The sequence below is a fragment of the Mastacembelus armatus genome, chromosome 16 (genome assembly GCF_900324485.2).
Source record: "Mastacembelus armatus chromosome 16, fMasArm1.2, whole genome shotgun sequence".
Taxonomy (NCBI): domain Eukaryota; kingdom Metazoa; phylum Chordata; class Actinopteri; order Synbranchiformes; family Mastacembelidae; genus Mastacembelus; species Mastacembelus armatus.
In genome coordinates, this window is record NC_046648.1 from 23,872,892 (window position 1) to 23,896,709 (window position 23,818).

The following is a 23,818-nucleotide window of genomic DNA, read 5'->3' on the forward strand; positions in this document are numbered from 1 at the left end:
AATCTAAATGCACCCAGGAAGGAAATTACAGTCCAGCTCTGCATTATGTTACTAACTGTGCTCGCAGTACTTCTCTCTGAATAAGTCTAGCATTTGTGGCAGTAAAATAATTGAGAAAGTAAAGTGCCTGGGCATTTGAGCAAATATTAAATAAATGCCAAACTAACAGCTAAAATCACATTTGGAGTAGAAATGTAAAGTGATGTACGAAGTCTGTGCCACAGAAATATTTTCTATTACCTGCAGTTCTTCCTGGCACCATCTCACCACCATCCACAATGCCTTCATTTTTTAATTATACATTGACAAATGAAGAGACGGAGCAGCTGTGGGATGTAGACTGGATTTGTGACGCTGGGTTTGGTTTGCCATCAGGGGAGATGATAATGTTGTCAGAGCATTAAACCTGGTCAGCGATTTGTTGCTGTGCAGAGCTGACTGTTTTTCCCGCTCTTCTGGGCAGGACTGGTCCTAGGGCAGATGGGAAAAGGCCTTCATCATTCATTATCCTCAACACAGCTTTGCTTTAATATCCACACTTTTCGGGCTAATGTGGAATTAAGATGTGTAGCCTTTTAGCAACACGTGCTGTCTCCAAACCGCATCTCCACTCTTTTCAAGTCCTTGCTTTGATATGGATATTCACATGGCTGGCATATAAAGATTCAGTTATCGCTGACTTACATTCGTCATCGTCAGCCAGTCCGAAAAAGGCTGATCTCCTTCAAAGCAAGCTCTTGATTTGCCTTCAGGAAACCACATCACACTATCTGCTAACGTCGAGTGAAGCGGGTTGCTGTTTTGTTTGCTCTGGGGTTCTAAGTGTCGAGTACTGTACATGATGTGTGCCCACAGTTCTGTGTCTGGATATATCTAATTTTAACTCTGTAATTAAAAAAGAGATTTATATCGGTGCCATGCCATTCTAACGCCATCTCATATCATGTATTTTTAAATAACAGATATCTATAGTCCAATAGATAGTCATGTAACAAATCCATATTGACATGTGTTTCCCTGAACATGTGCGGTGAAAATGAATAAAATATAGGTATAAAGAAAGAGGTTATTGTCTTTATTTGAAACCACTATCATACTGAATTCCTTTACTGTGGATAATTAAGGTCTCAAATAACGGATTGCAGAAAATTCACATATTTTCGTTGGGTGTTTAATACACATTAGGGATTTTTAAAAAGGCAGTAAGCCATTAAAGCTATCCACTAAATTATTCTTTGCAAATACCTTAGTGATTTACAAGGAACCTAAATTGTTTTTATTTGTATTTTACCAACTTCAATACATTAATTTGTGCTTTCTTCTTCTTCTTCTCCTTTCAGCTGCTCCCTTCAGGGGTCTCCACAGCCAATCATCTGCCTCCATTTAACCCTATCCTCTGTATCCTCCTCACCCACACCAACTATCCTCATGTCCTCCTTCACTACATCCAAGAACCTCCTCTTTGGTCTTCCTCTAGGCCTCCTTCCTGGCAGCTCTAACCTCAGCATCCTTTTACCAATGTATTCACTGTCCCTCCTCTGAACATGTCCAAACCATCTCAATCTGGCTTCCCTGGCTTTTTCTCCAAAACATCTAACATGAGCTGTCCCTCTGATGTCCTCATTCCTGATCCTATCCATCATCATCACTCCCAGAGAGAACCTCAACATCTTCAGCTCTGCTACCTCCAGCTCTGCCTCCTGTCTTTGTCTCAGTGCCACTGTCTCTAAACCAGACAACATTGCTGGTCTCACCACTGTCTTGTCCACCTTTCATTCTTGCTGACACTCTTTTGTCACACATCACACCTGACACTTTCCTCCACCCGTTCCAACCTGGTTGCAAACGTCTCTTCACTTCTTTTCCACACTCATGGATGAAACCATGAAACCAATAATTTATTACAATCCTTGTTTTTATCATCTAGTTCCTCCTGCAACCGAAACCTAAAATCCTAACCTTAAAAATACCCCAAGTTGATAACACAAACATAATGCAGGTAACGTTCTTTGTGTTTTCTTGAGTTGAAGAATAATAATCAGGCGTGTGATTATCAAAGAGAACATCTGAGAAAAACAGGGCAGTATTAAAGTTGTTTTTAATGGCAGGAAGGACTTTCACGTCATCATAACATTGTGGAAATCTACACACTGCAGATCATAAAATGGTTGATGGCACCTTAAGGCAAACAGGTTTCATCACCATCTGCTGGCCTATTTCTGAGGTACTGACAAAAATATTGCAAAGGATACCCACTCTGTTCAGCTTTTAAAATCCACTGTCATAAACCCAGTCTATATTCCATAACTCAGTCTGCATGCTAATTTAACTTCAATAATCAATGGCATTATAACTCCAGCAGTCGGCTCTAACATACCACAGGTGTCAGTAGCTGTGTCCCAGTTCAGGGGCTGCATCCTGCGAAGGCTGCATTTCAAGCCGATTGCGTCACAGTGGGGGCTGTCCCATTTCGAATGCTCCTTCAAATGCAGCTTCTTTCCCTGGGAAACGAAGGCTTCCTCTGTTGTGTCCTTCGCATCCCAACATATCCCAACGTTGTTTGCAAAAGGTGACAAAAAACAAACATGGTGGATACGATTAAAACACTATCACTATCACAAAAATTTACACTGTTGGCCAAAAGTCACGACAAAAAAAAATCTGTTACACAACAAGATCCATCTCTCACCGACGCTGGCGTCAAAACATTTCAAAATAATATAAATCAAGAAAAACACTTCTGGCTCCATCATTAGTGATTCGTTGAATACAGCTGTGAAGTTTGCCTGGTGAAAGAAGTGGAGCTTTGTGGCGAGAACAGTTGGGGAACTCTGGACCTATTTGGCTTTAAAGGTTGTAAATATTGTAAGTGTGGTGATTTTACACAAATATGAATTTCTTATGTTTGGGTATTTCCTAAAGTATATAACAAAAAAAAAGAAAGTATGCAAAGTGATCCTTATGCAGTAGAGGCACAGTGACACACAGTAATGTGGATAAATCAGGTGAATTATCTAATCCATTCAGACAAATCTGCCAAATGCAATCACAGCTCTCAGCAACTCTAACCCAATTAAGAAGTAATGATCTGAGATATTGCTGCTACGTTTACATGAAAGTCGAGTCACCAAAGTGCCCTCATACTTCCAGGTTCCGTTGCAAAGCACTAGTTTGACAACATCTTGGGAAATATGCTTAATCTCTTTCTTCCTGAGAGTCAGATGAAAAAATAAGTATTGGATGATAACTACGGTATGATGACCCACACGAGGATTAGCTTAGTTTACCATAAAGACTGGAAACAGACTACCCCCCTGCAAAGTTAAAAAAATATGCATAGCAGCACTTTTAAAGCTCACTGTCCATTTGTATGTAAACTTAAATGCCACAATAACAATTTGTTGCTAAGCTAGGCTAATTGTTTTCTAGCTCAACCTACCTGCGACATCAGATGGAGGCGTGAGATTGATCTTCTCATTAATGTCAGACAGAAAGCTGAAAAAGTTTTTCCCAAATTATTGAACTATTACTTCAAAATACAAATAAATTCACTGAAGGAAAAAGTCTAATTTGAAATAAAGCTATTAAATAAATCCAACTATTTACCAGAGGGATGAATTACCTGTGATGTGTGTGTGTGTGTGTGTTGTGTGTTGTGATGAGTAAACGAATGTCCTGAACACTGCATGGGAGAAAAGGCTAAAAACAAAGTCCCCTGAAGCTCTGTAGTCATTTAAGAGAACAGGAACGGGAACACTAACCTCTGTTACAAAGCCCGGAAATACCAGGACAAGGAAGGAGAGAAGAGAAAGTTCTGGAAATGAGTCAGTGCAGCCCTTCCCAAAGCCCAAGGCTCAGTCCATCTGGCACAAGGAAACTTTGGCCAGGGGAGAGAAGCTTTCTAGAAGGAACAACCTGTCCCAGCTCTAAACAGACAGCAAAACAGATTTCCTGAAAATCTAATAAAACACTGAGGGAAACCTGTGACTAAACACAGGCTCCATGAGTGTGAGGCATCAGTACAGTGAAAGCAGCACTGAATCAGAGGTAACTCCCCAAACCAACGTCATTTCAAAACAAATGCAGCATATTTTAGGAAAAAAGCATTTGCTGTGAGTCACAGTGGAACAGACAATGAATGAAGTGAATGAGTCAGACTTCATCAATGGCCAAACATTGGGACCAGTTTTGGCCGTGCGACTTCTGCTGCGAAAGATGCTTGTACAATTTATTTCTTTTATTAGAAGCTTCAACAAAACCGGCACCAAAACAAACAACAAGGAAAAAAGACCAGACAGCATCTCCACCTTGATTGCTCCGAACCGTAAATAATAATAAATCAAACATCTGGAAGTAGCACCACACTTCACATGTTCCTGGGCTGGATGTCCATTGTGGTTGTGGATATTCACGGTTTGAAGAGGATGAATTCTAATGTGTCCTGTGCCAAAACGTCCCACCATGAAATATGTAGCCACATTACAGTTAAATCAGCACATTCACGCTCCCCCTTTCTGTGTCAGTACCACCCTGGTTTAGTAGCCGTCCTGTCACGTCCAACCCTGTTACAACTGAGATTCACCTTCCTCACTTACTAACAGTCTGATTTTCTTCCTTCAGAGAAAAAGTCAGTCAGTTCCTGAACTAAAACAAAGAAGTGCTTTTATCAAGGGCCCTGGGTATGACTCTGCAAGCTCTCGGTTTCCAGCACTTCTCTGCCCACAACTCTGTTTTTATTTCCAGTGGAAATTAGGCATCAGCACAAATCCATAGCAATTAGTTTGACATATTAATTGTTTTGCAGCTGTCAGTAACACACACACACACACACAAACACACAAACAAACACACTGCCTGCACTGTTAAAAGGTGTGTTAAAAGGTGTGTTCTCTACCCACAGAGACAGTTTGGCATCATCTTGCCCATGTTTGGAGATATCTATCTCAAGTTTTTATTTGAACTACCAATGAAATGGTCACTGCAAAATCTGCAGATTATTCAGACTACTGCTTCGTTTGCAATGATTCTCACATTTAGACCGTCCAAATTTAGGCATGTGGTGTTCTCTTGTGGGTTTGATTTCCTCTGCTTCTTCCTGTGCTCATCTCCAAACCCATTAGTTTAAGGTCAATGTCCTGACCTGTAGCTCCAGCTTTGGGCTGCTGTAAAGACAAATGCTGGGTGCAGGTTCTCTTCAGTTGGTTATCTCTTATCACTGCCTGCTCAGACCAACGTATTAACACTGATCCACACTCTGACTCCTCCAAATTCCTGTGTAGTTCATTCACACCTGTTACAACACGAATACCTTCTCCAATTGTTTATGTCTTGCAAAATACCAGACCACCTGTGCACTGGTGCCTGGTTTTTTCCAGACTCCTGCAATAAGATCAGATGGGGGGAAAACAGAGTGTAATTTCACCCACAAATTGTTTGACACAATCCATCCATCTATTTCACCCATCATCAGACTCATCAGACATGTTCCTGCTGTCTTTTGACATGCTGATTGTCCATAGTTTCTATTATTATATTATTATCATGACGTTACTGAACATATTGTCTAGTCTTACATCTAAAGCAACAAAGTCTGATTTTAAAAAAATAAGGAGTTTCTGAGGGAGAAGAAAATGTTCCCAAACATTTTCCACATTACTGAGCAACACACACACGTGCACATGCAGACACACACACACACACACACACACACACACACACACACACACACACACGCACAGGAGAGAGGCGGACTGAGAGAGAGAGAGTAACCAAACTGACAGGGTTGCTACAGGCAAACTCACCCAGAGTTGAGTCACTTCTCACCAAGCGTCAACACAACACAGGGTGAAATATGCCGTGAACTGTTAAACCGAGGAACAGAAGCAGAGTCTGAACACCCATCTCCAGGTTTGTTGCAAAAATTTATTCTCTCATATCTTTTTATCTACTTGTTTTTCTTTTCATGTACAGTAAACCTAGTCTAGTTGCTGTATTCATAATTTTTAGAAGCATATTATGATGATATCTTACTTTTGTCTCCAAAGACAGGACTAAACTCTGGTAGGTAATCAGAGTGTTGGATGTGACTATGCTCTAACACTTTATAAACAGATACCAGACGTGATTAAAACGTGATGCATCATTGCCGTAGCTGTCAGTCCTGTTTCAGTCTCAGCTGTTCAACAATCTTTCTATCACTGGGACAACATGGTGGCAGCACCAGGCTATCGTGCAGCAGTGACTTAGGATCAGAGATGGGGTTTATGTTTACATTTCTCAAGAGAAGAGAATCTCCAATGGAAGATAATTCTTCACTGGTTTATTTACTGGGTGGAGGCAAAAAATAAAGTAAGTGACTAAGTGTCTGACAAACTTAATCCAGTGTATCATCTTCACAAATTCTGTTTACGTACAGATGACTCTGCTTATAATATATGAAACAAGAATCCAGCTAAAGATAACCTGAGTCCAGGTGATTGCTTCCTACGACCTTTAACGGTTCACCTGTCCAAAAGGAAGTAGAGAAAATGGAAGTTAAGGATGAAAGAAAAGAACAATTGGTCGGTTTTTAGGTTTGGCTTGAATACTCTATTATTCTACACAGATTAGTGATCCCTGGAAGTGGCCCTGTTCAGCCACAGCCTTTTATGTGGGCCACGCAGCAGTTTCTGAGGGTCTTATTTTGCAGGTGCAGCTTAGTGCCTCTTTCACTTCACTTTTCAGCTAAGCTTTGTTCCAGGCCGGTCACTTTGTGTAAAATATCTAATAGCTAAATAATATTTGAAATGCCAGGAAGTTTGGGACACATGCTCATGTCCTCTGCAGACTGAGTTACAAAGAACGGTGTTTGACAGACTTAGTCTGGTCAGAATATCTCTCATTCCAACATTCTAATGTTTAACCAAATGCCACTGAAGCTAATGACACACCCAGAGGAAAAGGATCAATGTAAGGAAAGAAATGATCCATAATAAATTCAAATGAAATCAAATGCAATTCTATAAAGAAAACCTCAGTGTTTCAGATGTTTAATGCAAATAAAAGCGAGCAGGGGGAACAAAACAAAGTCAATAACAAGCAGCAAACCAGAGAAGGAATGAAGCTCCTTTCTAATCACTTTAAGGCTTTTGCTAAACAGAAAACAGTTGTTGGTGGGATCAGTTCAGTGTGTAGGGTTTGGTCTTTTAATGGGATTTGTTGATAACAATATAAAAGATAAAGTACAGGCTTATCCTTTAAGAGAGCCATCTCCTCAGGCGATCAGCCTGCTTCAGTCTTGGCACCAGGCGCTGCCTGGCTGATCCTGTCTGCTCCCTCAGATACTCTGCACGGTTTTCAAAAGGTTAAAGTTGTTGAAGAAGGTTTACCAGCTGAATCCCCCTCAGTCTTTACCTGTTTCTGTTTATATCCCAACTACATTTAGTTTAAAGCTCGGTGTCGAACTTTCTAAAGGCACAGCATCTTTTCAACCTTCCCTTTTTATTGTGCAGTTCCTGGAGAAGTGTGAACATATTATATACAACCATTGGATTGATTTGTATTATGTCTTTGCATTATCACTGACACAAGCAGAGGTAGAGTAGTCTCGCCCACCACCTGATCATGTCTTTACCAGTCTGGACGTCTAGTTAATTGTTACTGAATAAGGCTAAGTGATTGTCATTTCTGTGACAGTTATATTTTCAACATAAAGTTTGTTTGTATCCTCTAATACAAGCACACCTTCAGTGCACACCCCTGTAGATTCATTTGGGCTCAGTTCCCAAGCTGATCTATTGCAGACTGACTACTTTACATGTTGATTCTAGTACTGCCATTCAGTCTCACATCACCAGCTTGACATATTAAGCACAAACCACATTTCTCACTTGCTGGTTCATGTGTGACTTAATGCAGTTCACTACGAAAAGTCCTGCAACACCTTCTTCCATCATGAAGATTAAGTTGCGATGTCAATGAACCTTTTAAAGAGAGGTGCTACCTTAGCTGGAGGCAGCTGTACATGTTAAGCTGCCAACTACTGTACGTTTATATTCATGCACATAAATGTTTGCTGAGTTTGAAAGCAGCTGTATCATGTCATCAAATGTAACCAAATGGAAAAACAACCTTCTTTCCTGTGACGTAATAATAATAATATGTTCAAGCACAAGAGTCTATTTACCCAGAAATACTGTGGACCTTGGCTCAACTTGTCCTGGTGTTACTCATTCATTGATTATTCACTTTTACTTATTGGCCAGGTCACACTGTGCAACACAAAGCACAGGACAATGTGTCACATAGTTGGAGTCATGCTAACATAACACTCATTGTTCTATGCAACGCACTATTTTGTCCAGAGTATTTATTTATGACAGCAACATGTTGTTGCGATGATGCAGAACACCAAGAGCGTCTCTTTTTTTCTGAAAACAAAATACAAGACTTCTCATATGTCCAATGTTATTAGTTACACTTATCCTAAATATCTGAAATGAGAAATGTCCATATCGTCTAATGACTTATTAAAGCAGGTAAGTCATGCCTGTGAGGCAGTGGGCTCGAAAATGTTCTGAAGAAAAAAACCTTTTGTGCTTTTTTTGCTAGTATTATCCAGCCAGTTTTGGATTTATTCCATGATTTATCTGCCTACTGTTCGTACTCTGAACAGTTTTCTGCTTTCTGATAAATCCTCTAATATGTGTTGACAGCATGTCCTGCAGTTGATCCAGAGCAATCGGGGACACTGTCTGTGATAGAGAATGCTGCTGCTTATTTGGTTTTAATTAAGACAGACTGATGCTCTGAGTGGCAGAAATTAAATTCTTTCCTCTATGGGGGCAGCAGCAGCAATCTCAGTCCGCTATAGCAAAACTTGGATAAGTAAAAGTAGCTGCAGGGTTTTATACCTCCAGAGGTAAGTGGGCCAATGTTCTGGGCATGATTTAGCTGAACAGCTAACTTAATTAATGTTATACCTGTGCTCTTTGCCTCTATAAGGCTTTGGTAGTGTGAAGAGGGAGGACTAAAGAAAAAACACTTAATGCATGACATGAACAACCCGAGCACATAAACACGTGTAGTGTCTGTCTCTTTGGAAGATGAATGCTGTGACCTGGGAGCAGAGCGGTTGCAGCTGTGTTTGTGCACAGCACATGAACACTGAGCATCATTAAACCTGAGTAAAGAGCGCTCATCAGTGAGACGTGTCTGCTGCCAGATTAATGTACTGTATATGATCAGTGGGAACAATGCTGCCAACACATTGTCAATGAAAGAGCTATTTGCTTCTAACTATTGACTGCCGGGTAAATAGCAGGTGCAGTCATAAAGCTTTGAGCTTAGAGGATGATGCCATGAATGCATATGAGAGATACCACAGTTTAATCAGTGATAGAGACATTTATTTGTTCTGTCATAGCCAGGTTGCTAATTTAGTGCAGGACTACCACCTCACACCGTAAAACGTCGGGTATGTATGCTTCGTTGAGTTTCTATCGACCTCACAGCACCAGCATCCCAGCACGACTCTACCTGCTGGAAGATCTTCATTCTCACGTTTGCTGTTCAGCGTATGGTCTCGGTTTGTCAGCACTTGTTGCAGCTTAGTTTTCTTATGTCCTAAGACCGTAAAAGGTAGCGGTCCCACTTGTAACAGTATTCACTTCACAGCACTGGTGAATTAAATTTGCTCCAACCCTGACCCACAAAATGGTTACTAGGCCAAATGTTTCTGTTCTGGCCTACTAAACATTTGGGTTGAGGGATAAAATATTGCTGTCAGTCAGATTATCTGTGGTGTGTAAACAGAAGGACATCAGGGGTTTTTTGCTGCCACTTTAAAAAAATATATTATGAATCATAAAGGATGCATCACCGAAACATTTCCAGTTATTTTTTCTCAGTTTCCACATACCTGATTAATTATCAGTTTGTTACCAGGCGGCATCAGTCTAGAGGCTTTAAACCGAGCACGGTTTGTGAAATCTAAGCAAATATTTTTCTCCTCGTGGAGCTGGAGTAGTTCCCAGTCCTGGTTCCAGGTACTACTTTATGAACCTGGAAATGGGCCAACCTGCCCATGAAAACTATTGACTGGGGGAAAAGGTTCTGTCTTGTATCTATGCACAGTGTTTGCTTTAGATTGTATAAAAACTGTTGTCCTGTGTGTGTGTTCACACTGAGGTGATTGCAGCACCTTATATCTGGAGCTGATGAAAATAATAGTCATAGGATAAAACTGAGCCAGCATGTTTGTGCACATTCCTGATCCAGAAAAGGCTGCATGGGAGGAACAGCAAGGGTGGACTGAAGAGAAATGACTCAACCACTACATTGTCTGTAACAGAAAATCCCGTCAGGCCGGTTAATGTCAAACCAGATGGAGGTCAACACGAGACATGTGTAGGTTAGAAGCACACAGGTTGTCTTGACTTCACAAGCCTTGTGAAAATGAGGAATTCAGCTAAGACAGTGGCTTTTTGTGTGTGTGTGTGTGTGTTTTGATATGGTTTTTGTGCTTTTACCCCGTTTGTGGTTGAAGGTTTGCTCCAGATTAATCAGATGAGCTGGCTGATCAATCAGCGCTGCAGAGAGTGGATCTCGACTCAGATTTAAATATGCCCTTTGGATATCCCGTAAATAAAGTCTTTGCAGTGAGAACTACACGAAAATCATGAAGACACACCGAAGGATATTTACCAAACCTGCTGCAAATTACTGTCAGGTTTGCAAAATATTGTGTCCACACAGTTTTACAGTTTATTTCCCAACACTAATGTTGGAAATGAGCGCAGCTGCAAAGGTGTTCATCTGAACACGCTGGTGTCTGTTTGGTAGAAGAACGTGTAAGTTAACTGCAGCTGTAGAAACCAACAAACATATTTACGAACTACATCACGTCACCTTCTTTGACATTTACATTTTTTTTACAGCTGAAACTGAGACTTAACTAAAAGTCCGTATTGATTGTGTGGCTGATTCTTGGCGGTTCCTGGAAGAAGCTGACAACCATTAACAAAACAGGTCGTCAATGTTGTATGGAGCCTTGTGAGATATTCACAGGCAGATCTGATGATGCCTCTGACACAGGTTCCCAGATGGTTTGATCAGGTTAAATGATTTTAGGGAAAGACTTATAGCTAAACTAAGTGAATGGTTCAGGTGCGTTAAACTCACAGACGTGTATTTCTGTTAGCACACAGCAGCTGTAAGGAAAACATTGAGAAACTGTGTAAAATGTTTTAAGGATGGAAAACATTCAGAGAACTGACAGACTTTGCTGTTGTGAACTTCAGACTTTGTTATTGCCAGGTGATATTATAACATAATTTTACAACAGCTCCTCCCATGCGAGAACTTTCACTTAGTCAACATTGATGTTGTTCATCTAATATAATATGATCCAGTCACACTCCGGGAACAGCTGTCCACTGTTGACCAGGTGAGATAGCCCAGGAGGATTTCTGGTTTCCGCGATGTAGCAGGAGCACAGGGGAAGAGGCAGGTGGCCTCACAGTGACACAGGGTGACATTCTCTGGAAGAATACAGGCTCTCAGTTGCTGTCTTGTAATAACGTAGACGAATGCGTTGACAATGAGTCATTGAGGTGACCTGGGAGTAATGGGAGCTGGGAGAGGAGCAGATGTGTAATTTCATCCACTTCAGTCTTTACTGCTCAGGAAGTATTCTAACCATAAATTATATTAAACATATCGTTGCTCCACAGTGTGACACACTTTCTTAACAAACCATATACTAATTTAGTAACGTCTGAATTACAGCAACCTAAAACAAACAGGGAAACAATGTACTTCTACACTGGCCACATCCACGCTGACATAAATGTTTATTCAAGCTGTAACACTGTTGGTTTAACAGGGGTTATAAGGTTTGGCACTCCTCTGTGTGAGGCCACCAAAACACTGTGTATCCTCGGACCAGTAGTATAAATAAAGGTTGAGGAGGGGGGATTTTACACAGCCTGAAGCAGGAAACTAGTAGTGTAGTGTGCAGTGTGTAATGCTGTACATGTTACAGAGTCAGGGACTAATGAAAATGCCTGTTTAATATGGATGAGTACCAAGTATTTTTTCAGAGCCGATTTGCCGCCTGAGTGCACATAATGATTGGTGAGTGATGTTGTGCATGTAGCTGGTTGGTTGTTGTGCGTCTTGAGAGATTCACTTATTCTGCTGCAGCAACTAAATGTTAGTGTATTCTGGAGGTATATTTGATTTAATGGGTAATGATGGAAAATTGATTAAAGCTCTTGTAGAGGTTGAAATTAAGATTTGTTGCCTTCCTCTGTCACAGCAGGCTTCTGAGATCCTAATTCCTCTTTCGTCTCTCAGTGCTATGCCTAACCTCTTAGTCCAGCACCTGAGGTCAACACTCAAAGGCTTTTTTAAGTAGTGTGGGATGTTGCAAATGCACCGTGCTGCCCCTTCTGTGCTAGTGTGAGAGGAAATAACTCTCCAGGCTAAGATCAGCAACCAATCAGTGACCTCAATCACTGACAGGATGCAACACACATTTGATGAGAAACCACAGGCCAATGCTGGCTGACGGCGAGGTGTGTCACAGACTTAGCACGTACATATAAAATGCATCTATTGTGCTGCTATTGTGTTGAATGGGAAGTGGCCTTAATAGTGTGTGATGATTTGCAGAATATTTGTCAAATGATTATAGCAATATGAGAACTATAGAAGAACATGCTGCATGCTAGATATTATACTGTTATAAATAACACCTGTGCAAAAAACTATCTAGGTCAATGTTCTCCCACTTTTCCTTTGGGTACAAATAAAAAGCTTAACTTTGTTCTTGTTCCTTTACAGATCTATCACCATGATTTGGAAACTGATTCATTTCAGTGCTCTACTTCTTGGAGTGGTCACATCCCCAGCTCCATCTTCATCCCCGACCACTCACACAGAAGAAGGGCCCTGTCGCATCTACAACTCTGGCCGGTCTGCAGACTGTGTGGGAAGGCAGCTCAGCAGTGTGCCATGGAGACATTTTCCATCCACACTGGAAGATATAGATCTCTCCTATAATAAAATTCAAGCTGTCCATGCTGATGACTTCCCCCGCTTCCCTCAACTTCGCACCCTTCAGCTGCAGTACAATAACATTTCACACATTGACAATGATGCCTTTAAAAACAACACCCGCCTTGAGCATCTTGACATCTTTAATAACTCTCTACAGGAAATTCCTGCCGCAGCTCTGACTCCACTCTTGAATCTAAAAATGCTCTCCATGTCCAATAACCTTTATAAACATGCTACTTTGGTTGATAGCTTTTCCACCTTTGTCAAACTCCAGGTTCTGTCTATGGGAGGCCCTCTGGTGATGGGTCTAAAGAAAGGTGATTTTGAACCCCTGAGGAACATCAAGTTACAAAGTTTTGCTATTAAATGCTCCTCCAATCTCAGTTATTATGAGCCTGGAAGCTTAGAAGTCATTCAGACGAGGAACCTGGGCTTTGATATGGCCATAGATCAACAGCCATATGCTCTCCATCACATGCTACGAGATCTCACCAACAAGACCTTCAGCGTCATCCAGTTCCGCAACCTCTTTGAGTTCATGTACTACATGGGAACAGAGGACATTTTCCAGGGTTTAAAAGACATCACAGTCTTTCAGCTAATCTTCCACAGAGGCAAATTCAATGAGAATCTACTGAGGATGGCTTTGATGAACTTACAGGTCACCCCAATCAATCGTCTGAGACTTCAGTACATTGACTTTGCTCGTTCCCCCACATTTGTTGATGACGGAGCAGAGTCCAGCATCAAGAATCTAGCACTGGATAAGCTGGACCTTTGGTGAGTATCTGCTCATTTTGTGGCACCATGTACAAATATAACTACCCTACAGGAATTTACCATCCTGGGTTCACCAGAACTGATGCAAATGAATTAAAATTAAAATTAAAAACTAAAAATGAAATTAAAAATCCAATTCTAACCACTTTTTATAGCAACCATCACACGGAAATCAGGCCACACAATAAAAAACAAACTACTGAACTTTTCCTTGAAATTTCTCATCCAGCTCTTGTGCCAAGGCAACCAACCACTTAAATCTTAGGGCCGTCATCTTATTTGTGGTATCGCACATTTGATAAGCTGAGATACAATAAGATAAGATAAGCTAAGCTAAACTAAGCTAAGCTAAGACAAGCTAAAGATAAGACACAAAACAACTCTGTGATTTGTGTAGTAACCTCAAAAAAGGTAAAGTCCTGATTTGTTTTTCATTTACATACACAGAACACCTCAAATCTCTTTGTCTTGTAGGTATATCAGCAATCCTGATATCCTGCGATTTGACTGGCGTTTCACCTGGTTCAATAAAATTAAGGAACTCTCTATTCAGTATGTATACTTCAACTCTGTGCCTTGTGATGCTTGGGTTGAGATGGAAGGTGTGGAGCTTCTGGATGTCTCCAATAATCGATTAAAGAATGAGGTCATCTTCAGCCAGCACTGTGATTATAAGGGTTCTGTTCCAAATCTTCATACCTTCAACATAAGCACAAATGACCTGACCAGCTTAAAAGATTTATCATTGTTAACAAAAGAGTTCCAGCAGCTGCAGGTTTTGGATTTTAGCTCCAACCAACTGGGATCTGCTAAAACCAGTCAGGACTGTGTTTGGCAGCAAAATATCACTCGGCTTATTGCTCACCACAATCAGTTCCAAAGTGAAGCCCTCAACTGTCTGCCCACCACAGTGCACTACTTGGACCTGTCTTACTGCAACCTGGACCAGCTGGACATGGCATATTTCAAAAAAGCCACCAACCTGAGAGAATTGTTGCTGAGTGGGAATAAAATCAAGTTCATCCCAACTAAGTGGGGAAGTCCATCACTGCAGTCACTGGCTTTGGATGGGAATTCATTTGGTCTCATTAGCATGGCAACCTTTCAGGACATGCCTCAGCTCTCTCAGCTGAGGGCAGGAAACAACCCTTACCATTGCACTTGTGAGCTCCATGCTTTCATCCAAGACACGATTTCAAAAGGAAAGGTGAACCTCACAGACTGGCCTTCGGACTACAGATGTTACCACCCAGAAGCATTTCTCAACACAGTCATATCTAAGTACTTCCCAGGTCAAGTGGCCTGTGATATCAGATTAGTTATCGTCATCTCTGTTGCAACCACTGCAGCAGTGATCTTGATATTAATGCTCATTTGCTATATTTTTGACCTTCCATGGTACACCAAAGCCACATACCAGATCATCAGGGCCAAATACAGAGCTCACAAGGAAAAAGCAGCAGGGGAAGTACAGGAGTTTGCCTATCATGCATTCATATCCTACAGCCACTTTGATGCTGACTGGGTGAGGGACCAGCTCTTGCCCTGTTTGGAAAACAACAGGAATCCTTATCGTCTGTGTATTCACGAGAGGGACTTTATGCCAGGAAGGTGGATCATTGACAACATCATTGAGAACATCGAAAGCAGTCGTAAGGTACCTGATATACTTGTGTGATGGGTGACTTTTATATTCCAGGCACAGTCAGGTGTAACAACCCTTATTCAAAATAAGGTCTATAACACATAAGCAGAGCCAATGTCATCAATTAACAAATGTTTACATAAACTATCACCCTAACTAGCATACCCCATATCTTATCATACCCTGTGTAGACTTAAATATTACTATGCAATTATAATTCATGCTTTCACTGCCTTTCTTTATTGTCTCCATTCTCAGGTTATATTTGTCCTCTCCCGGCAATTTGTTAACAGCGAGTGGTGCAACTATGAGCTGTACTTTGCTCAGCAAAGAGCAATGGGAAAGACCTTCAGTGATGTTATCCTAGTTGTGAAGGAGCCCATTGATCCCAGGTCCCTGCCCAGCAAGTACTGCAAGCTTAAGAAGATGTTGAGTACTAAGACATACCTGGAGTGGCCGCAGCAAGTCAACCAGCAAGCGTTCTTCTGGGCTCAGCTGAAGAGTGTTCTGGGAAAGCCAACAATCACTGCGGAAAGGATGCACAGTAGAACCTCATCTGTGAGCGGTCTTTCTGTCACTGGTCCCCCCAAAGAGAATGAGATACTAGAAGTACTAACACCTAATGTGGACGAAGAAGCAGAACACAAACATGATAATATTAGAAGGAATAATGACGAGCTGTTGAATCAGAGACAAATACCTATGGTGGCATTTTGACCAAAAGGTCAAAATAATGATGGTACGAAGTTTATATTCCTTTTCTCAGGATAAGCCTGAACTCAGGTAACCTTTTGTATGTGGAGTATACCAAGCTGGGAGCAAAGCTAACTTCTCATTATGATGACGGACAATAACACGATCTCTCCCTGCCCATGGCATTCTGTCATGTTATCCCCAAGACCTGAGCTGATGCCGCCTGCTGCAGTTTCGCTGTGAGCGTCTCAGGCCTGGTGCCCCAGTGATAGGTGCTGAAAGGCCACAGAGTCAGTGGCTCAAATGAGATCTCCTATGTCGCACTCTGGATAACAAGCGAGGTGCCAGGGAAATGTGATGACAGCTGCGATACTGTGAAAAGACCATGCTTTGTTACATTCTCAGCCCTTAGTTCTATGGGATCATGAATGTTTCAACTCTGAGGTCCCAAAGTCAAAGGCCATGCAGACTATAATACCTAGACTTCACTAGAATACATAATGTTTGGGGGAGACTGACCCAATTCCTAACATACCTTGGAACTTAACCATCAACATCTGTAGTGAATCTTGGTAAATCATTGGACTCAGCAGTCCAAGCTGGCACTTATGTACAGACAATTCTGCTACAAGCAAAGACTGCTCCTGTATAAAAAGTGTTCATGTGTGGTCAGGTCATCCCTGCAGCCAAATGTCTGTAAACTAAACTAATCGTGTCATATTTTTAGTTCTGTTAAATATCTTTTTACTGGGATAACAGGTTATTTCAGTATTCTTTTTATAAAAAAACGTATGACATGTAGAAATAAACAGACATCACGTGTGTAGCTTGTAAATGTTACTTGAAACTTGCACTAACAGGTATTTGACCACTGGGAGGCAAAAGAAGTCAAAACCAAAAGAAAGAAAAAGAAGCTGACAGACACAGTCATGGCATGTTATCACAAAAGAAAGCTATTGTACAAATGTTCACAAACAATATCTTTAGAAATGTGTTTGCATTAACCCAACGAATGGAAGTGTAGCCGTGGCCTGGTTTCCACCAGCTGCTCAGAAAATACATGGCTCTTTAGATTAACCACAATAAAACCAAAACTATTTTTTTTAAAAGGGATTGAAAGAGTTGGTTATAATTCTCACTGGCTTTATTACTCTAAGTGACTCCTTTCACTTCCACATTGTAAAGTTTTGCATTGTTAATATAAAAATATTCATTAATGTAGCTAATTAGCTAATTAAGTAGAACAGCTTCAAAGACATTTGCTTGGCATGTATTCAGACTGTCCACCAAACAGATGATGAGGAAGAATTAAAGCTACATTTGCTTTGATAGCTCAGTGCTCAATCACCCGTAGACAAAAAGCTTAGTACTGTTTAATTCACCCCATAATCTATATATGCATTTATTGTGCATCATCAATGTTTAATGCCTTAAATATTGCATAATAAGCGTATTCTGAATAAACAGCAATCAGAATTGTCAGTGACATAAAACAGTGAAGAGGAACAGACACTGGACTGACTTCCAGATGTCAGAAATGTGAATTTGCAGCCATTTGAATAAATCTGAAGGAGACACTGCTGGTTGTCTACTGTTATTTTTCCAGATGAAATTTTTCCAGTTTACTATCACATTCAAAAATGTGTAACCTTTTACCTTTTGTTTGCATGTGCAAAAAGTTCTGTCTGCATTTGCAGAGTTTGCAGTTGGCCAGTAGATGACACCCTTGGACTCTGGGTGTTCTGGTCATTGTCATTACTACAAAGAAACAGAGTAAACTGATCAGAATCATCACTGTATATATATTATTACAGACTATACATTTGTTATATGCATATTATATATATATTATTTGCTTGTGTGTCCCTAATGAAAAGCTGAAGAGCAACAGATCCTCTAATAACACATATGAACGTTTTACAGCTCTACAGCATTTTAGACTGCCCTTTGGTCTTGTACCTCAAGTCAAATTTTAAATAGAAACATGCAAATACCTTAACATTGGTCTGCTGCAAATGCTGCTGTAAATCAGCCCCAGTGGTTTGCATTCAGTGAAAAGAGGCTTTCAGTTGACTGGCCTGAATTTTATTTATATTGCTACTCAAAAGCTGTAGTGTCATTCAAGCATAATCATTTCCTTAATTGCAAATGATGCTGCAGGAAAGCATTAGTCAGACCTAATAAACATAATTGACGTCTAATAAAATGCTCATGGACAAATGGAGAAAAGCTAAGGCAGGAAAGTTAACAGCACTAGAGACATTAGAGCCAATTATCACTTTTCATCATTTTGCAGAACTGAACACAAAACCTGACTGTTGTCTTACTATTGAATAGGCGTTATCGCTTACACCTGTCATGTTTATATAGGTCAGTAGGTCCCTACTCACCTACTGAACCTACCGGTAGGTTCAGTAAGTCATTGTTATCCCATAGGTCTTCATTGTCATCATTGTGTAAGTTATGTCCTTGAGTTTAAGCACCACTACTCGGTTAAACAAAACCATACAGATTAGCAAGTAATGTTGCTAATGCTAATGCTGTATGCCTTTGCTAATCAGCTAATGCTAATCGGCATTGACTCGTATTGTCTCCAGTAGGTGAGTAGGCTCCTACTGACCTATATAAATAGGACTGATGTACGCTGATAATGCCTATTCAATAGTGAGACAACAGTCGAATAGGCTGATACAGTAGGGTCAGAGCTCAGGGCAGAATCCCTTTTTATGTTTAAGCCTATTGTGCATGTCATGGAGTCAGAAATGCTGACAATCACATTTTTTGATGATCACATTTTGATCAAAAATGGACAAATCACAAAGTAACTGTGTGTCCATATTTCCTAAAGCAGAAGTAGCAGAATTTAGCCATTTGAGAAGCTTCCTGCAAATGTAGCTAACCCTAACCCTAACCCTAACCCTAACCCTATCCCTAACCCTAACACTCCCAGGTTGACTCCACGAGTTTCTGGTGTCTGAACATAGTTCTTTATGACTCAGGTTGTATGTCTGGACTGGTTGCTATGCAATGCTGAGTTATTTAGGGACCCTCCCGGCTGGGATTGTGTGAAGGATCAGGATCTAAACATCTTAAGTAGCTAAACCTTTTGCACCACTCTGTACATTATCCAGTTAGTCAGATGGGTTTGATAACATGGTAGTCTGACAGTCTCTTCTATATGTTGTATATTTGTTGACTGGGGGATAATTTAGAATTTAGGCACTACCCTTTAAGTTTACCTGAAATATGAGCCAAATTAGGCTAATTGTTCATTAGTCTTTGACAACAGCCCTTTTGAGAAGCACAGTCAATATCCAAATAGCTGCAATGTATGCAGGCCTGTGTTAGAGTCACATATAAGGCGTTAGAGGTCATAATCACCATATTTAGCTACAGTTGTGCTTTTCCTACCCGGACAAGATAAATTATTAATGCTGACTGTGCTGTGCCGCTGCCATAAACCACCTGTGGTCGCTTTGCATGTGCCGATGGACGATATCGCTGCTGTCCGGAGGGAGGTGCCTATCTGATTCTGATTTATTTGCACAGTGCTGAGGAGACTCATAAAACAGAGGAGATGAGAGCTGAAGTCGCTTCCACCAGCACCTGTTAGCATCACTGTTCAGGTGAGTTTCTGCTCTTTGTGTCTGTTTGCTGTTTCTTTAGGGAACATGAAGTAGAGAGGATGTTTAGAGCTGTGTGTTGAGTCTCCAAAATAAATTCCCCCAGTAGACAGAAAATGTAAAAACTGATGCAGGTTTAAAATAATTTTTCCTTTGGCCTCCAGTATGTTCTTAACATATCCATGAACTGCTCATGCTTGAGTCTCTACCTCAGTTAATTAACACCAGCTATATACCGACACTCAGAGGTTTTTAATTAGCTCCATGATCTCAGCAGGAATAAATGATTAACAGCAATCATTGAGCCTAATTAAGGAAACGTGGCAGTGCATCATTTAGCGAAGTGATGCAGCATATCTTGCTCTCAAACTCAGTCATTCACACACAGGGTATAGAGCTGGTCTGAATTATTGATGAGCCACTCTTCATAAGAACCATCAGTCTAAACGATGAAACAGGAACCTGTTAGACCTCAGCATGAAGGCATTAGTTCTGTTTCTATAACGTAATGCAAGACACAGTCTAAATCTACTGTATGGGCAAGCTGCCTTTGCAGGGGGTCTGTCCTTTGTCCTCACCTGGTTCATGGAGGCAGAAGGTGAAATGACTCAGCCCCCGTGTTGCAGCTTCTCAGGTGTCTGATTAGCTATTTAAACTGTTTTAAGCTGCTAGTTGTCATTCCTCAACTTCCTCCATCTGCATTTTATTTGGCTTCAAGCTGAGTCTGATAAATAGCTTGTCAAGTTTTTGTTTAGGATTTTTCATTTTCCTTGATAGAAAAACAGACATCAAGACTTTGTTATTTTCTTGGTTCTCTGAGGGGATTTTAATCAGTTCAGTCTTGTGTGCAGTTACCCATCACAATCAGACTGACAGTTCATATTGTGCCACATGACAAAACAGGATGTTAAACAGAAAAGAAATGCAATAAATGCATTAAACAAACGTGTTTCACAAATGAGTCAATGTGAGTGTCCTGGTGTTGAGCTTGTCATGTACGTCTAAAGATTAAAACGTCTGTGTGTTGTGTGGAAGACATTAAGAAAACTTCACAAATCAAATAATCCAACTTTAATTTTGGCTTTACTGTGATTTCATTTTCATGAAAAGGTAAAAACAAACCCTGGGACTCTTCAGAATAAGTCAAGCCTGAAGTATTTTGCTTACCCTCTGTCCCACGATGGACACTACTCAGATAAAGTTCTGGTGCAGCCTGTAATGAAGCATCAGAGCTGAGACCTTTTGACGGTGCAGACCATCTTCTTCTTGTTTTCCTGTCTAATATCTGTTTGCATCTACATTATCACTGAGCCATGTCAGCCTCTGCCCTTCTATACAGAAACTTCTTCAACAAACTGATGACAGCTGTATTTTAAATTAGTTTTATCTTCCTGCACCCAATCATTTCTGTGCACCAGAGGCTGCTGCTTCTCTGCCTACAGACCTGAATCTCAATCTCTCCTCTGATCCAGCTTCTCTCTCGAGTGATCTCTCTCTCGCTCTGTGTTATCCCTGCACAGTGGAAACACACAAAACTGCTGAACTGCCATTTCCCTTATGATTCCTGCTAGTTAGTAACACTCTCTTGATTTGTTCTTCCAGTTGTAGGACAGAAGAAATGTGTTCCAACCTGAAAAAAGCCATGATGGGCCTCATCGACGTGTTCCACTCCTACTCTGGGAAAGAAGGCGACAAGTACAAGCTGAGCAAAGGAGAGCTCAAGACCCTGTTACAGAGAGAACTTGGCGATTTAATGGCAGTGAGTAACTCCTGGCTGTTTTCCAAAGCAAACACACAGTACAGACCCACATGCAGCCACAAGACTAGTGTGATTTAACAGCATTTCCAATCCAATGCACAGGAGTAAATCAAATACAGGCTAGTTATTAATGAAGTGCTGCTGTTGTATCAGAAAGTATTCAGCATCTCTGGGCTGATAAATGTTTAAATCTATAACATTATGACCGCTGTTAGGCAGGAGCTCATAAAGTTTATATAAAACCACTGTGTTGGCTTTCTAAGGAAAACAGTCGTCCTTTTGCTTCCTCCCAAATTTGATCTTGTGAAACAAATGTCTCTTTGTCCGATGGTCATCATGACGTTTCCATTTCAGGCCAGTAACGACCCCACGGTTGTCGACAAGATTATGACAGACCTGGATGAAAACCAGGACGGTCAAGTGGACTTCCAGGAGTTTGTCGTTCTGGTTGCTGCGCTGACTGTTGCCTGCAATGATTTCTTCATAGATTGTGAGAAGAGCTGCAAGAAAAACTGATTACATGAAATCAATCACTCCTCCCTCACATAATTTATACACTAACAGTGTAAGTGATGTTAGGGATGTAGAAATTGAAGTGTTTTGTGCATCTCAGCACCTTCTGATGGGGCAAAGGAGCCTTCACTGATAACATGTTTCATCTTGTCCATTAAACGTCTTCCATCTGAGGAAAGATGATTTTTTGTGTGTTACTTTAGGAAGCAGACTGCATGGTCTAATGTCTAAATGCACATTACAGGCACATTACAGGGACATGTCCTCTCAGGCTGTTGTTAAGGTAATTCACATCAGGCTGCTGGTCCTGGCGTCGTCCTTCCCTCCAACAATGTGCTGCTCATGTGCTGCCTGTGCCCCGGACCTCCACGTTACACCACATCAAGAAATCCCAAAGCAAACCAGTTTGTGCAAATGTTTATACTGGGTGTGCCTTTACTTTACTGAGGTCTCTTCGCTGTGATGTTTCCAGCACAGCAGGTTCATTTAGAGAATAATACCAAAAAATGAGAGAACATTCATTCATTCATTAAAAAAACAGATTTTCCCTAAACCAGATTCCTAATATGAATAATGTGATCATTAATCTTTACCTGCATTGTAACTATTGATTGGTGACCCTGAGCACAAATTGTCTGTTATTACAATGTGTCCAGAGTAGAATTTATGTTTCTGGAAACAAAAGTTTTGGTTCCTAATTCATTTTTGTGCAGTAAAGTTGCACTGCTACAACTGCAAAGTGAATGAGGCAAAATAGAGACTAGCTTATCTCACACACCTTTAGTACCTTGTCTGAACAGGTTTGTTGTGTTATGTAACTTCAACTGTCTGCAAAACAGTTTCACACTGAAAAGTTGCAACAACATATACTGTTGACACTTTTTCCATTATTCATGTGCATTTCAGTTCAGTTCAGAAACACACCTGTATTTGCTGTTCTCTGTTCTCTGGACAGCAAATACAGGTACGAGTGTACATGGTACATGAGTGCATGGCACACAAGTTATAACACAAGTTTGTTTTCATTCCTCATGGGGATGACTATCCCTCTCCTAACCACTACATGCCTAAACCCTTAACCCTAACATATCAGGTCCCATCAGCAGACAACTCAAAGCTGCACATTTTGCTTTACCTTCAGGGGCAACATTTTAAAAATGATCACTTTCTGTAAAATCTGCACATTGCAGCTATGATGTGTTTCTGTCGATACAGTATGTTTAGTGTTAGGCAACTAAAAGACATTTAGGAAAAGATGATTCCTTCATTTTATTTATTTAACCTTTATTTACTCAGGATGTCCATTCAGATGCAATATCTATTATGAAAGAGAGACCTGCAACATGAAGGAGAAACACATAACATAATATACATTATGCAAATCAGTCACACAATACACAATAAAATGTCATCTATACAATCTAACCTAAATCATTTAAAACAGCTACATCCTTATGTTTTTCTTTAGCCAGTACTAATACACGTCTAGTGTCCAGTTTCATGAAAATCCAGTTCTAGACACATAAATGTAAAAATCTGTGGTCTGACAACCATGACCACTATATTTTCTCACATATCTTAAAGATTTTATTCCTAACTCATCAAGTACTCTAACTTTGCAAACTATTTTTAAATGAACCAGATTTTTAGTATGAATAATATTGTAAACAGCTTTTTACCAATGTTAAAACTGTTTCATGAAATATTTTCTGCAATCTGCAGATCTTTTGTTTTTCTCTAAACTGGTGCATAGGTAGCATGGTG

The 23,818-nt window shown here is 40.6% G+C and overlaps 1 protein-coding gene and 1 long non-coding RNA gene across 3 annotated transcripts; one reads left to right on the plus strand and one right to left on the minus strand.

The window, feature by feature from the left end:
* Positions 1-333: 333 nt before the first annotated feature.
* Positions 334-3,733, minus strand: LOC113136318 (uncharacterized). Of its 2 annotated transcripts, none has more exons than XR_003296249.1 (4): positions 3,623-3,733; positions 3,440-3,495; positions 2,378-2,531; positions 334-471 (listed from the first exon to the last, which is right to left on the minus strand). It is a non-coding gene; the product is annotated as an uncharacterized LOC113136318 (long non-coding RNA). The 2 variants fall into 2 exon arrangements; XR_003296248.1 differs by having other exon boundaries at positions 3,607-3,730.
* Positions 3,734-5,780: 2,047 nt separating this feature from the next.
* tlr18 (toll-like receptor 18) lies at positions 5,781-22,227 on the plus strand. Its single transcript, XM_033325585.1, has 6 exons — positions 5,781-5,907; positions 12,826-13,821; positions 14,296-15,478; positions 15,725-16,180; positions 21,344-21,541; positions 21,896-22,227. Exons 2-6 carry the CDS (start codon positions 12,836-12,838, stop codon positions 22,055-22,057), a joined length of 2,985 nt encoding a protein of 994 aa, XP_033181476.1. The 5' UTR covers positions 5,781-5,907; positions 12,826-12,835; the 3' UTR covers positions 22,058-22,227.
* Positions 22,228-23,818: the final 1,591 nt, after the last annotated feature.